General features: G+C 41.6%; 1 protein-coding gene across 3 annotated transcripts in view; it reads left to right on the top strand.

Moving 5' to 3' along the window:
• Positions 1 to 569: 569 nt before the first annotated feature.
• LOC134227047 (protein C1orf43 homolog) overlaps positions 570 to 14,217 on the top strand; it is a 33,433-nt gene continuing 19,785 nt past the window's right edge. Inside the window, exons 1-6 of one of the 3 annotated variants that reach the window (XM_062708258.1) lie at positions 570 to 938; positions 1,002 to 1,173; positions 1,481 to 1,610; positions 1,670 to 1,756; positions 1,821 to 2,107; positions 2,370 to 2,471. In XM_062708258.1, the coding sequence (XP_062564242.1) occupies positions 720 to 938; positions 1,002 to 1,173; positions 1,481 to 1,610; positions 1,670 to 1,756; positions 1,821 to 2,107; positions 2,370 to 2,395 (921 nt within the window). In that variant the 5' untranslated portion in view covers positions 570 to 719 and the 3' untranslated portion in view covers positions 2,396 to 2,471. Of the gene's footprint in view, positions 939 to 1,001; positions 1,174 to 1,480; positions 1,611 to 1,669; positions 1,757 to 1,820; positions 2,108 to 2,350; positions 2,472 to 14,217 lie in introns of those variants that run through there. The other 2 variants (XM_062708257.1, XM_062708256.1) reach the window with 2 other exon arrangements.

Genomic DNA, 14,217 nt, shown 5'->3' with positions numbered 1-14,217 from the left:
TGCGTTACGTAATATTTGAACAGACCCTAATATCTATTTTGCGGCGAAGCCAAATAGCTGGACGGGCTTATTGAAAATGGTACCACTCGTGTTCTCTCCGTATTACCCCTTTCAAAGCGATGTTGAATAGCAGACACGAAAGATTACCACCTTGCCATAACCCTCTGCCTCATCGCCTAGGTCTTTGCCGATTATATCGAGTCGTATTATCTCTTATATTGCTCATAATTATTGGTTTTCCAGGCGGCTTATTGGACCTGTGCGAACCTCCTGTCTCGTCGGAGGCCCGTCGTGTCAGGTCTGTTTGTGTCCTACCTGACACCAGGACTTGGGCTTGTGCGCCCACTGTCAAACCCCACCACATCCTAGGCAAGTCCCACAAAGATCGCCTGGGAGGGATCGTCAAGCCCTTGGACATAGTCCCTGCTGCCTGCATTGGGTTCATCACTGTCTGTCTCATAAAATGCTATAAAATGTCTGCCGTACCCTACCTATGTATAAAATTCGGTTTAAATGCCGATTCCGCTGAATGGCTGCGTTATTTGTTTATTTTATCTTTTATGTCAAGTCAAAAGTTTGTTGTTTTTCATCGTCGTTTTTGTGTTTTGATCGTTTTGATATGCTGAGATTATTGATTTTTCGAGGAAAATGTAAAAAAGTTACAAAAATTCGTTGTGTTCATAGGAAAAAATCTGTGCTCCTTCACCAATCTATAAGTAATGTTGCAGAGAATCATTGAAAAGCCAATCGACGTTCCCAGCAGTAGCAGCACCAGCAGCAAAATGGAAGAACTTTCCGGGGTAATGATTGTGCTCATCATCGGGGGCGGAGTCCTTGCCGTGACGATTTGTTTCATCATTGCCAAGCGGCAGATTGTCCGGTTTGCGCTTCGCCAGAGACGTGGACCCCATGTTGCAGTGGGACATGATGCTAAAAAGGTTTGGGAAAGGAGGTAAAACCGTAAATCAAATGAATCAGGAATCGTTTTCTATTGCTTTTAGTCCATAAAGAAGGAGATCGAGAGGCGAATCGACTGCATTCAGAAAATTTATTTTGAACCCAAGCTGCTCTGGGATGACAAAACAGATGGTAAAAAATACATTTTGCAACCAGACGCAAATTTACCACCTTACTACTATCGTATGAAGGCCATGGATGATGTCAAAGAATTAGGTGAGTTTAAGTAAAAAACTGTAGACATGGCGGCGCTGTGTTGTTATCTTATATTGTCGGCGTAGCACCAACTTAGAATTCGGAAGTCGGGACTTCCGAACCGAACTTTCTTCCGAAGTTTTATCTGTCAAACTAGTTGATGCGTTGTTAAGCGCATCTTTAGGAGAATCCAGCGCACTACTTCCGAAGTTGGGAAAGTTGCCTGTATCTGGAGAAAAATCCAACTTCGGTTTAAAAAGCGTTCTAACTTTATTCCGGATAGACAATAGAAGCTTGGATTTTTCATGGAATATTTTTTTCATTTCAGAGAAAGAGATTGCCAAACAGGATGGATCGACCCGTCATCCACGAGACAGCTTGAGAGCATTTCTTCTGACTACTTTAGCTGCACCGTTGAATGGATCTGGCCAGAGATTGATCCATCAGTTCTGTGATATGTATGCTTCAATGAATAATCAATTTATTTTGTTTGTACGGTAATGCTGGTTTGTTGCAGGTATGAGCACGCACGACATGATCCTAATGAGTTCGGTGAGGAGGAGTATCAATCATACCAGCGATTACTCAAGAAATTGACGGATGCGTAGGAATTGCCTAATGTATACATTTTTTAAAACAATTCTAGCAATAAAAATTTTTGATTTCAGAACCAAAATGCTGAAATCGTTCAGCAACAGTCGCAAATCGTCACCTAATCGAACACCGAAGAAGCAGAGCAAAATGCAATCGCTGTTAGATCCATCGCGATTGAGACCTCCGCCAATGGGTGGAGCTGGGGTCGGCGGAGAAATAGGTGGTCGAGGGGGTGACGGTGGAAACCATAATGCACGCCTGAATCTTTCCCTGGGCGTTCAACTGCAGCATCAACAGCAACAACAACAGGAACTTGACGAAAATGAAATACTCAGCATCTCTCAGTATCACGGAGAAACAGGTTAGATGTTCCTTACAACTGATTTATGTACTCTTTCACACAATTATTTCGCCGCAAAAGCACTTTTCCTGTACCGTGGCTACCGTTGGCAGTCTAATTTGCTCGATGCAAACTCTCAGGTCGTTTTAAATGATTCAAAAAAACTTGCTTATTACATGCTCTAATTTCCATCTTTTCTCTATTGGCTTTTGGCTTTCTCTTTCTCTCTTTCTCTTCCCTAATCTCTTCTTGCTAAATCAAAAGAAACCTTCACCATACACAGGTCTTTCAAAGATTGAAATGGTTTGAGATACGATTGTACGCCATAAATATTCATTTAATATTTAATTAATATTGATAATAGAGTTCAACACAAGGGAAGAAACTATTTCTGTATTGTATGATGACGTCCTTGGTAAAATGCTGGATCCCATTTGAAATTTTACAAGTTTTGTTTAAAATACAGATGAATATCTGAATTATCCTCGCCAGCAAAATACGTTCAACCCGCAGTGATGACAGCGAGAATCTTTATAGTTTATTAGTGCTGATATCATGTTTTCTCAAGATTTATAGGATAAATTATTAAAAAAAATGCTGCAAATATAAAACATATTGAATATAATAAATTGAAACATTATTGGAAGTACCTAGTTGAAATTTTGCTGAGTTGTTTATCATTCGATAGATTACCGTGAAACGATTTAGTTTGATCGAGAAATTGTTAAGTTTTGTGGAATAAGGACATGTAAATTCTTACTGTTATGTAATGCTATGCGGGTACTTTCAATATGGGACACACATGACTTGGTATTTTTTTTTACTCTTGGACATAAAAGTCGCAATTTTTATTATGATTTATGGCAGTACATTTAGAAATGAACACTATTCGTTGGGTTAATTCAAAAGTGATGAAAAGTCAAATCTATGTGTGTGTATGTATTGTATACGCGCAAAAAAAAACTCACACATTTTTTAGGCACTTATCCTTAACCGATTCGCATTCGAAGGGGAATCTTGTCTCATTGTTTCCTATTGAAAATTGACCAAATCGCACTAGGGACTCAGAAGCCATGTCCAAAATATTGTTTCTTGTATGCACGAGAAAGGCACCAAGGGGCCGTACACATATTACGTAAGCACTTATGGGGGGAGGGGGGTCTGTCAATATCCTACGCGCCATATAAACAAAAAAACTTTTGTATGGAAAAAATCTTACATGGGGGGGGGGTCTGGAGGTGGGTTCGAAAAACCCAGAAAAATTGCTTACGTAATAAGTGTACGGCCCCCAACACCATTAGGTGGGTTAATATGGGTTTTTAAGATTGGACTTGAATGTTGAAGCTTCTTCTGAAAACTCATATGGGTAACCGGCGGTAATGTTGGCCCTGGATGTAACATTGGCTCATCACGCAAATAAATCAATATTTTAATACGTCGATTTGTAGGGAGATATTAACCACTGCTTCTTTAGAAAAGTGTATCAAACATATAGCTGCTTCATAACTCTAGATTTATACACTTCTTAAACTATTAAAAGCAATTATCTGGCGTGAAAAATCACTTTGACTCGGTTTTTTAGCAGCCATGTTTCGTTGACTTATGCAGGCTGGCTGTGCTAGAGTTTTTCATTTGCCAAATAAAAGAGTTTTCTGAATGAACATACCTGCTTTCGCACATCAAATGAATGGATATCAACCACACTATGTCAGCTATCATTTTTATTTCACAATTTCCATTAGTATAGCGACATAATTAACCAAAACTTTTTTGGACAATACGCTTTCGATTTGTAGCACTACGTTAGTATAAGTGAAACTCTAAAATCAAAACATTTTCACCAATAACCCGTACTGGAGAAAATAACCGAAAGCTGCAGATAGAATATCCGATGCTTGCGATTAGGTTGCTGAGATTTTTTGTAAAAACAGGTTAATCCACTCAACCGTTAAGTTTCTTTCGCAAATTACATAACGCTAAACTATTGTCAACCCACACCCAGCCCCTAGTAACGCTTTATATATGGTAGAGTTCTAAAATTTATAAAGTCCTTAACGCTCAGACAAGTACCCTCCCACAACCTAAAACGTCATGTAGTTTGTGAATGGGCCCTCATGATGCTTTTCTCGAATCACGATATAATCGCTTTCATTCGCAGAACATACCAAAAATAATTGCCTACCTTACGGCTTCCAAACACGATTCAAGCATCAACCTTTCGAGGTTCGATACACCATTTTCTTCATAATTTTGCAAATAAATTATTCAATTAGTGTATGAATATTTAGTTTTATCATCTTTCGCACGAATCCTACAAACATTTTCTCACTTAATAATGGAAAGATACAATGGATCGTATGTTTCATTAGATAAACTTTCAACGTCATTTCATGTGAATAATTTCAAGTCAAATTACTTGACAAATACCTTTATCATAATTTAGATCTATTATTGCTTGCAAAAAGCATTTTGATCTGTAACATGATATCGAAAAAGTATTCTTTCAACTCGGGAAGTTGAAACACGTGAGAGTTTTGAGAGGATTCACAACAGCTGATCGATATAGAGAGGAGTGGAATCAAACGCACGTACCAATCATGAAACTTCAATGCAGGCAGAGTTAAAAACTCAAAGGTGCAGCCCAACCGGGTTGTACGCAAAGGTGACGTAGGACTACGTAGCTATTCGAAATTGATAGTATTTGCGATAATAATTTGTGTCGTTTTATTAACATTGAGTGTAACGGTCATATTGAAAGCACAGAACAGGCACGAGTGTGAGCTCCCTCGGATGATCTGTTGACACTGTTTATACACATGCATAGGTGCGCTGGTTCGCATGTATGTGAGACCTGATCAAGTGTTGCATTTTGCATCGAGTGTGGATCGAGGAGTTGAGCTAGACACAGCAAAGCATGCAGACGTGTGCTATCGTTCGTGCTGCACATTAGAGACGCAAGCATTCGGCTGGTCGATTCGGCCGGTTGTTACAAATGGCGACGAGGATGAAAACAAAAAAAAAAGGGAAATAAATTGAAAAATTGAAGAAGAAAAAATGAATGATGGAAAAAAGTAAAAAGTGTTAAAAAGCTGAAACAATTTGTCGTGAAATGGACGCTACAAAAACAAAATGGCCGCATATAGTTTGGAATTTTGGAATCATTTGTTTTTGTTATGATGAAGAGGGGGAGTAATGGAATCGTGTATCAAACAGAATTTAGTAAACAAAAAAGTCGACATTGAAATGTTTTCCAGTTCTGTGGTATTAGTGATCGCGTGTAATTTAAACATGAAAACAGTTCCGTCCAATTTTGTTTGAAAAGTAGCTCTTTTAGTATTGTGCCTTGTTAGAAGCAAAACATATTGTAGTATAATTCGTGCAATGTTGTTCACAAGATATGAAGACGGAAGGTGTTCGAACGTTAATGATGTCTGCCAAACGATGATGTTTGTATAAAGTTACAAGGTTGATAAGGCTTCGCACTAAGATGAAAATGTTTACTTGGTATAAATTGAGACAGTTCCGAACAATCAGTTTGGCTCTGTGAAAATTATGAAATGCTGGCTTCGTGCAAACTTGATGGATATTATTAATTGATGTTGGCTGCGGCAAGTTCAATAAAAATCCAGAAAAGGCTGACTTCGTGTAAAGATGTAGCATATTTGCTTCGTGCAGGGTTGATGACTTGAAAACAATGAGGGAGTAGCCTTCGTGCAATGTTGATGATTCTGTCTCTACGAAGACTATGGAAGGCTGGCTTCGTGCAATGATGCAATGGCCATTTTGATAGATTTTACTCTAGGAGTGGTTGCCGATAAATGAGACTCGTGACTCATGCAAAAACGAGTAGGAATGGATTGATACACGTTTACGAGGATGATTATGTGCGATGTGGAATGCGTCTCAATCAGAATAACAGTAATAGGAATCCTTTAGTATATCATTAGTATATCATCGGCTTTAATTGTGTATATTAATTTACAGTTTTAACCTTGCAGTTAATAAGTGTAAAAAAGACAAGCTGCGAGGCGGAAATGACCCAGTAAGGGATGTAATGCCAATGACGAAGTAGAAATTACTGTTGATTGAAAAGATGCTGGTCATAACGAGGTCATAGTGATGCTTGTCTATAAAATGCTTCGTGCAATTAGGAAATGCCTAAGAGGTATTGTTTTGTGCAACCTGGAAATTATTCGTGTAACTTGGAGATGCTACGTGCAATGATGAAACGCTTCGTGCAAAGTGGAAATGCTTCGTGACAAGTGGTGCTTTATGGAATATAGGAATGCATGGCGCGAAATAGAGATGCTTTGTACAATTTAGTTATGGTTCATGCAATGAAGTGATGCTTCGTGCAAAGCCAAGGTGGTTTGTGAAAAGCGGAGATGCTTTATACCATATGGAAATGCTACGTGCAATGGAGAAATGCTTCGTGCTAAATGAAGATACTTCGTGTATGCGGAAATGCTTTATGCAGTTTGGAGATGATTCATGCAATGAAGAGATGTGGAGATTGTTTCGAGATATAGCATAATCTTCAAATTACGTGCGTGGTAATGATTTTGTAATGCTGACATTCCTTGGGATAATGCTTTGACTGATGTTTAGATACTTCGTGCAGAAGATGTTTCCTGGAATGAATAAATGATTCATGCTTCATTGAGAAATGCTTTATCAACTGGGAAAACGTCATGCAAGGGTGGAGATGCTTTATGTAATTTGTAGATTTTTATACAAAGTGATGAGATGCTTTATGCAATACGAAATGCTACAATTTGGCATTCTGCATGCATTATGCAGATGGTTAATGGAAAATGGATATGTTTCGAAGAAAGGGAAATGCTTCGTGTAATTTCTAAATCTCAAAGAGTTACGTAATTGGATAAGATAAGGTGCTATTTGCAGCACGGAGAATAATCGAAGATTTCAATATTCTTTTTTGATGACCTTAAGCAACGTCAAACTTTGTACGTCGTCCAGTTCTGTGGGGACCTCACTTCAGACTGTACTGTATACTATGTGTTTGAAATGGCCTATATACCAAGTTTCATAGGATAGTTATGCTTATAAAATATTAGTATTTCGTTCATTTGTTAAACATGTCAACTATCAAGTATGGAACATGTTCAGGCGAAATGAACCCAAATTCTTGGAATAGAATTAAACACAATACATTGTGTTATGGATTGGTTATAGAGGGTCCCCTGGTGTGTTCAGAGACATCGTAAGTAGGCGTCTGGTATAGTATTTTGGATTTTCTAAATTAATAAAGTGTTGGTAATATTTGGTGCGATGATGTCTCTGATACAACTTTAATTACTATTCCTTCTTTCTTGTAAAATGATTACAGTAAATTCAGTATTAACGGAGCTATGTTTAAAAGTCTTAATCGGCAAGGTTATCAAATCAATCAATGAAATTTATGGTAACCAGGGCTTTCTGTAGCTCAACGAACTCAACATAAAGATGCACCCTTACGAAGCAAACTGAAAGTGACTGGGTTAATATCCTGTTTCAAACGAGGAAACTTTCATGTAAGAATACTTCGACTCCCAAAGGCATTGAGTATTACCGTATTACAGTTATAGCCATCACATAATACGAATGTAAAAAGAGAAACGTGGCCTTAAAACCTATTAAACATTAATAATATTGTTCCAGCATTGAACCTGTTATTTATTTGTGTTTCTATCTGGCATCTCGTGTTTGAGGCATCTGAAGTTTGAGCGATATAGTGGAGTGTAGTGAGTGTGTCCTTCTGTCTGCGCAGGAGACTGTGAAGTTGAGATAAAATGAACAACTCATGATCCCAGTTTAGAGGGTCAACACTGTTTACGTTGCTTTCTTCTTTTTTATCATATCATCGCAATGTAAGGCAGTTTTGCAGGCATTTCTGATAGGTAAAACAAAAATAAAAGTTGTATTCCGGTATGCTATTCGGTAATGACAGATGCAGGTGGAGTTGAGACAAATGTGTACTAGAGTGGAATCAACTATCGAGCGTAAAACACTAGGTAAACACCAACACCGCTGAAGGAGTTACTCAGGGTTTTAAGGATTTAGTTCAGTTTTCAGCCAATACGGGTATAGTATAAAAGTATAGATTTGGGTAGACTTGTTGATGCAGCATGGGTGTACCAATGTGTTGCCTGCATAGCATAGGCTATCGGGAGTAGTAATGAGAGTTTAGGCATACAATAGTGATTAGTTTGCTTTATGTAATGAAACCTATGTGATGAGCAGAATTAAAGAAAAGGCGAGATGTACATTCATTGGGTAGCATTGTTACGGTGTAATTCGTAGATTGGACACTAGTGATACTCATGTTTTACTTTTGAGATCCTTATCTAGAATGCTACCAGAAGTCAAGAAGGGGAGTGGTCCTTGATTCCAGTCTTAAACAAAAATAACAAAAGCATGAGGATTACTACTCCTGGCCACGCCCATCTTCACCGTAACTAGGGAGAGGAAGGAAGTGTTGATGTAGTACTTACTTGGAACACGTGAATTAAATGAGGATTGGTCGTTTGGAAGATGTGCGCACACAGCTTGGATTACTGTACAGAGATTCAAGCTTATTGTTGTTTGAATAGTGACATACATAATTACTGTTTATATAATTAATTATATAATTAAGATTATGTACGTCCGAGTTATTATAAATATTAAACATACTATTTTCATATCATTGACACGTTATTGAGCCCTCTAGATAAACAAAGATGTGCAAGAAGCTGCCATCTTCCGCTCATAGTCTTTGTGATATACGTGCTGTATTTTACGACCCACTATTATTGTATGCGTCTTCCACAGTGACATTAGTGTTTGTATAACTACGCTTCGAGAACTAAATAGGATTCTAAAAAAAGGGAGGGATGTAACGGTCATATTGAAAGCACATAACAGGCACGAGTGTGAGCTCCCTCGGATGATCTGTTGACACTGTTTATACACATGCATAGGTGCGCTGGTTCGCATGTATGTGAGACCTGATCCAGTGTTGCATTTTGCATCGAGTGTGGATCGAGGAGTTGAGCTAGACACAGCCAAGCATGCAGACGTGTGCTATCGTTCGTGCTGCACATTAGAGACGCAAGCATTCGGCTGGTCGATTCGGCCGGTTGTTACATTGAGCAAACTGCTCGGAGGCCAACTGAATCAAGAAGTCGAATAGTTGTTCCCAGTTGGATGGACTTTGAGTCTCCAACCGTGGAATTAACATAACTCATTGGCCGCTGAAGCCACTCGACTGGCTTTCAGTCGGGGACATCACAATCCTTACTTTGCCACGATCGCTTACATCTCGGGCGAAGACCAAACGTTGCTTATAAATATATTTGTGTTTGGTTTCACGCCACTTCTGATTCTGCTTATTTCTCCTTTATTTCGGCCATTTTTGAGGATGGTGTCCTCCATAAAGGTCTTTATGCATACAAAAGAAGGTTGATCCGACAATCCGTTTAAAGTGCAAAACTCAATCGTAACTAGCAAATTTGATAGCGCGGCGGAGGGAGATGATGCAATTAATTTGAACGGGTGGAATCACTAACATCAGCCAAGCTACCACGCAAAACCCGATGCCGCCGAAACAATCCATTTTCGCAATTAACTCTTTCTTTCCATAAAATACTGGTCCTGAGAAGAACCAATTTTCTTTTCCCAATGCGTCTTTCCAATAACTAACTGCATCCAAACGCTTGACAGTACCTTGCGTTGAAATTGTCCAACCGCCTTCGTGCTGCTGTGTCCGCTCCGCTGCGATCGCTTTTATGCGTCTGCTCTGCGTAAAATCTTGTTCAAACTGAGGATTAGATCCAAACCCGCAAGTGATTGATTTTTGATGTCTGTGCTAGTGATGCATGTACGTGATTGGTTGGTTGACCTATTTCTAAACTTTTTATCAATTTTCGATAATAAATAGTTAAAATTCAGTATTTTCATATAAATACAAAGAAGTGTTGACTCATCCTTGATCGAATGGTCCAAAAAAATTGAAAATCCATCGAGAAACGGCTTAGATATTGAAGTTTACAGTCTATCATATTTTCGTGACGGTCCCAGATTTTCGCAATCGTATAGTGTACCCCAATATAGAAAACACAGACGTAGTCCTACGTCAAAACAAGCATCCAATAATTGTATTTAAGAATAATTGTGTAATAATATCAGGTAGTTGGCACAGTTATAACTGTTTATGCACAGTACAAAGCAAGGAATTGCCTAGAATAAGTTTTACAATTGGCTTTCTTCAGTAGTGCGTTATGCATCATCCCCACCTAAAACATTGTTTACGTTTTGGAAAAAAGTTTCTTTGAGAGTATCGCGAGAGCGAGAGCAACACAACTGCCATGGTTTCAACTAGCAGTAAATCTCAAAATTATGCGGCAGCCAATAGATAACGTATGTAATTTGTTTGAAGGCACAACATGAGGGCTAGAACATGTAGCCTTTTTGCAATTGCAGTTTTTAATACAGTTTTCATTTTTCTAAACTTCTTCACTTGCAAATATGGTAAATATTTGGGAAATAAATGATACATATAATAGTATTTTCGTTAGCATGTCCTTGGTAATCGTGCTATTGGGGAATCGAAAACGCACTCTCACAATCAGTGTGGTAGTATTTTACATGCAACCAATTAGAATTCACGCTCAATAAGATGATTAGATTTTCTCTATTTCTCGGGTACTTATTCAAAAGGACGTATGTGATTTTGTAAACAAAGATTCAAACGTCGATTTGTCCAATCTGATGACACTCCCACGCAAACCAACACCACCAACAGGTAGCCGAAGGCTTCCCCTATCTGTCTGTGGTGATGGTTTGCGTGGGAGTGCTATCAGATTGGACAAATCGACGTTTGAATCTTTGTTTACAAAATCACATACGTCCTTTTGAAAAAGTACCCGAGATTTGTTTGCATGCTGCCTTTATTCAACGCAAGCAAAATGACTGGTACTATAAACAGCAACCCATCTTTATCTTTCGTATGTTCGAAATCAACAATCACTCGTCCCAAGTGGGCTGAAAATTATCCACATGATAGGGACACGGATGCCGATATTTTGGCCATTTCTCTCGAGACTTTCGCTGGTTTAAATGAGATATTGCGGACATTCATCGTCGTTTTTTGCTATTTGGCATCAAAACCAAATGTAAGCAAGCCGGCTGGTGGAATAATTCTGGTTGGAAATGCAATATATGAAGATTTATAGCGATAAATGTGCTCAGGCGTAGCATAATGGGCCAAGGTTTGAGCCGTTACCCCTATGTGAATATGTACGTTATGTGGAAGATATTGATTTGGAAAATGCATTGGAGGTAACCACTTTCCCTTCGATGGGACTCGAACCCATGACCCTACAGTACGCTAGACTGGTGCTTTAACCAACTAAGATACGAAGAACCTCCGTCGGCCTTCGCAACCTAGCGGCTACTGAACGAGCTCGAGATTCCCAAATTGGACTCATAGTCAAATCACTCGCAATCCATTTCTCAAGCCAACACTTCCACATGTGTATAGTGCACGTCCACATTAGAGGAGCGTGAATATTTAGAATCTCTGGCGGCTACAGTACGCGTACTGTAGGGTCATGGGTTCGAGTCGAACCTTTCCCATCGAAGGGAAAGTGTTACTTTGATTGAACTTCTTCTTCTGGTTTTTGCCAAAGTTTCAGATAAAGTTACGCAAAGAGGATCTGCTCTCACTGATACTGAATGATGCTTATGTTATTATGTTGGCAACTTGCATTTTTGTTCATTTTGTGTGTGTGTGCGTGTGTGTTTTTTTTTTCTTCCTAAGCAATGGAGGGGGAATCTGCTCAACAGACATCCTGGGTTGTCTAGGAGATGCGGGGTTAGGGACCACCTCCAACAGCAAACGAGGGAGGCAGGACTACATCCCCGACCCGCTAAACCGTTTTCATTGCCGCCAAGCCCATCGTCCCTTCGGTACAACCAGAAAGTAATGCTTCAAAGGGTTAGCTGCGTGTCCTTGCAGCATCGAACATCGTGACTCGCTTTTTTAGAAGAACTCCATGGTATCGTGCCAGCGCATTGCCGGCTTTCCAGGTGGCCTTACCACGCCCTATGTCCACGGAAGGTGGGAAGGGTTGATTTCGCGCCTGCTTCCCTCTGCACGGCTGGTATCAAGAATGATGATGCCGCGTGCACCCCAAATTGACCTCTCTGCGATAGGGCCTTAGCCATGCGGTAAGGCGCGCGGATACAAAGCAAGACCATGCTGAGGGTGGCTGGGTTCGATTCCCGGTGCCGGTCTAGGCAATTTTCGGATTGGAAATTGTCTCGACTTCCCTGGGCATAAAAGTATCATCGTGCTAGCCTCATGATATACGAATGCAAAAATGGTAACCTGGCTAAGAAACCTCGCAGTTAAAAAAAAACTGTGGAAGTGCCTAATGAACACTAAGCTGCGAGGCAGCTCTGTCCCAGTGTGGGATGTAATGCCAAGAAGAAGAAGAGGCGATAGGGCCTATTCGCCAACACACAGAGGGACTTGCCGACGCGGTGCCTACGCCTGCCCCAGCCTTGACGAGGACCCCTTTCCGTCCTCGGGCTCGGAACCCGCCCGGTTGACCGACACCGCGAAAGCGACGATACCATGTTGTGCTTCGCGTGGCCACTTGTTCGATAAAAGGATCGAGTTCGACCACAGGACACCGGTATGATCCATGAAGCCGACTCCGAACCCTTGGACCACCTCTTATTTGCGCCTGAACTAGCCATTCCTCGAGTCCACGCGCCACCTTCTGTGTAGCTCCGAGACGATTTGGACGATAGCCGATAAAACGGCGTTTCAGCCAACTTCATCTTTACACATCCTCCGAACTAGGTTGTCCGGGGTAGTGTCCAGACCACATGTGGCAATCATGTGGTCACGCATTGTGCGAAAACGTGGGCACACGAACAACACGTGTTCCGCCGTTTCCTCTAAACCTGCGCACACCGGACACTCGGGCGAGGCCGAGTGTCCGAACCGGTGTAGATACTGTCTGAAGCAACCATGGCCTGTAAGGACCTGGGTTAGGTGGAAAATGTTTTCCCCATGGAGTCTCTTGACCCACGTGCCTATCTCCGGTATCAACCTATGTGTCCATCTTATCTGCACTGTGATTTTGCAGCACGCTTAAACGCCGGGCACTTTGATCCCCCCATGGGGTGCTTGCTGTTCGCAGCTTTGCTGGAACAAATCAAACAATTGGTAGGGTTCGTGCAGCATTGTGCCTTATGTCCCTCCAATTCGCAGCGTCGGCAGAGCTTGCTTCTGTCAGGGACTTTGCAGTCACATTGCTTGTGCCCCGGTTCCAGGCACTTAAAGCAAACTACGGGTTGCTCGTATATGCCCACAGGGAACACCAACCGTCCCACCTTGACGCTCCCTAACTTGACTACCTTGGAGGCATCCGCTGCAGATAGCCGAACCAGTGCTACCTGCGTCCGGACCTTTCCGTAGCCGAACGGCTGCAGTGAGCGTCTCCACTTCACACTGTCGCCGCAGTGCCGTGACGAGCTCTTCGACTTTGGTGATCTCGTCCAGGTCTTTAACCCTTAGATTCACCTCCGTCGTGAGTGACCGTCTTGACCGTCTCGCCTAGGACTTCCTCCGCCGACTTCTTGTTGGCGGCGCCCTTTTGCGAGACGCCCCGCTTCAGCTCGAGGATCATTTCGCCCGTCCGGGTACGTCTTATTCGACGTACGTCGGCGCCGAGTTCAACGAGCTTGACGTCTTTCCTCATCCCCTTCAAGACGTCCGAGTACTTGATGACTAGGGCATCGCCCCTGGAGCGATTGGCGCTAGACTTATTGCTACCCTCATTCGCCTGGGCCTTCTTTTCGGCCCTTGACGTCTTCGGTTTCCTCTTGTTCATGACCAAGGTCCAGGAGGCGTCACTCCCTCTATTTCCCTGGTCTGGTGGGGCTGAGAGCTCTCAGCCTGCCGTAACCCCTTACTACCGTCTTTCCTGGGTGGACGGACCTTTCCAGGTCCTTCCTCCCCCGGTTTTTGAGGTACCTGGCCGGGGTTCAGCATCCCAGCCCCACTACCATTGTTCGGGGTAGTAACCCTCCGCGTTTTGGAGCGGCTCCCAGGGAGCTCATTCCTTGGAGACTGT

Source organism: Armigeres subalbatus, chromosome 3 (assembly GCF_024139115.2).
Source record: "Armigeres subalbatus isolate Guangzhou_Male chromosome 3, GZ_Asu_2, whole genome shotgun sequence".
Taxonomy (NCBI): Eukaryota; Metazoa; Arthropoda; class Insecta; order Diptera; family Culicidae; genus Armigeres; species Armigeres subalbatus.
Note: the sequence above shows the minus strand (reverse complement) of the source record. Positions and strands in the feature narration are given on the sequence as shown.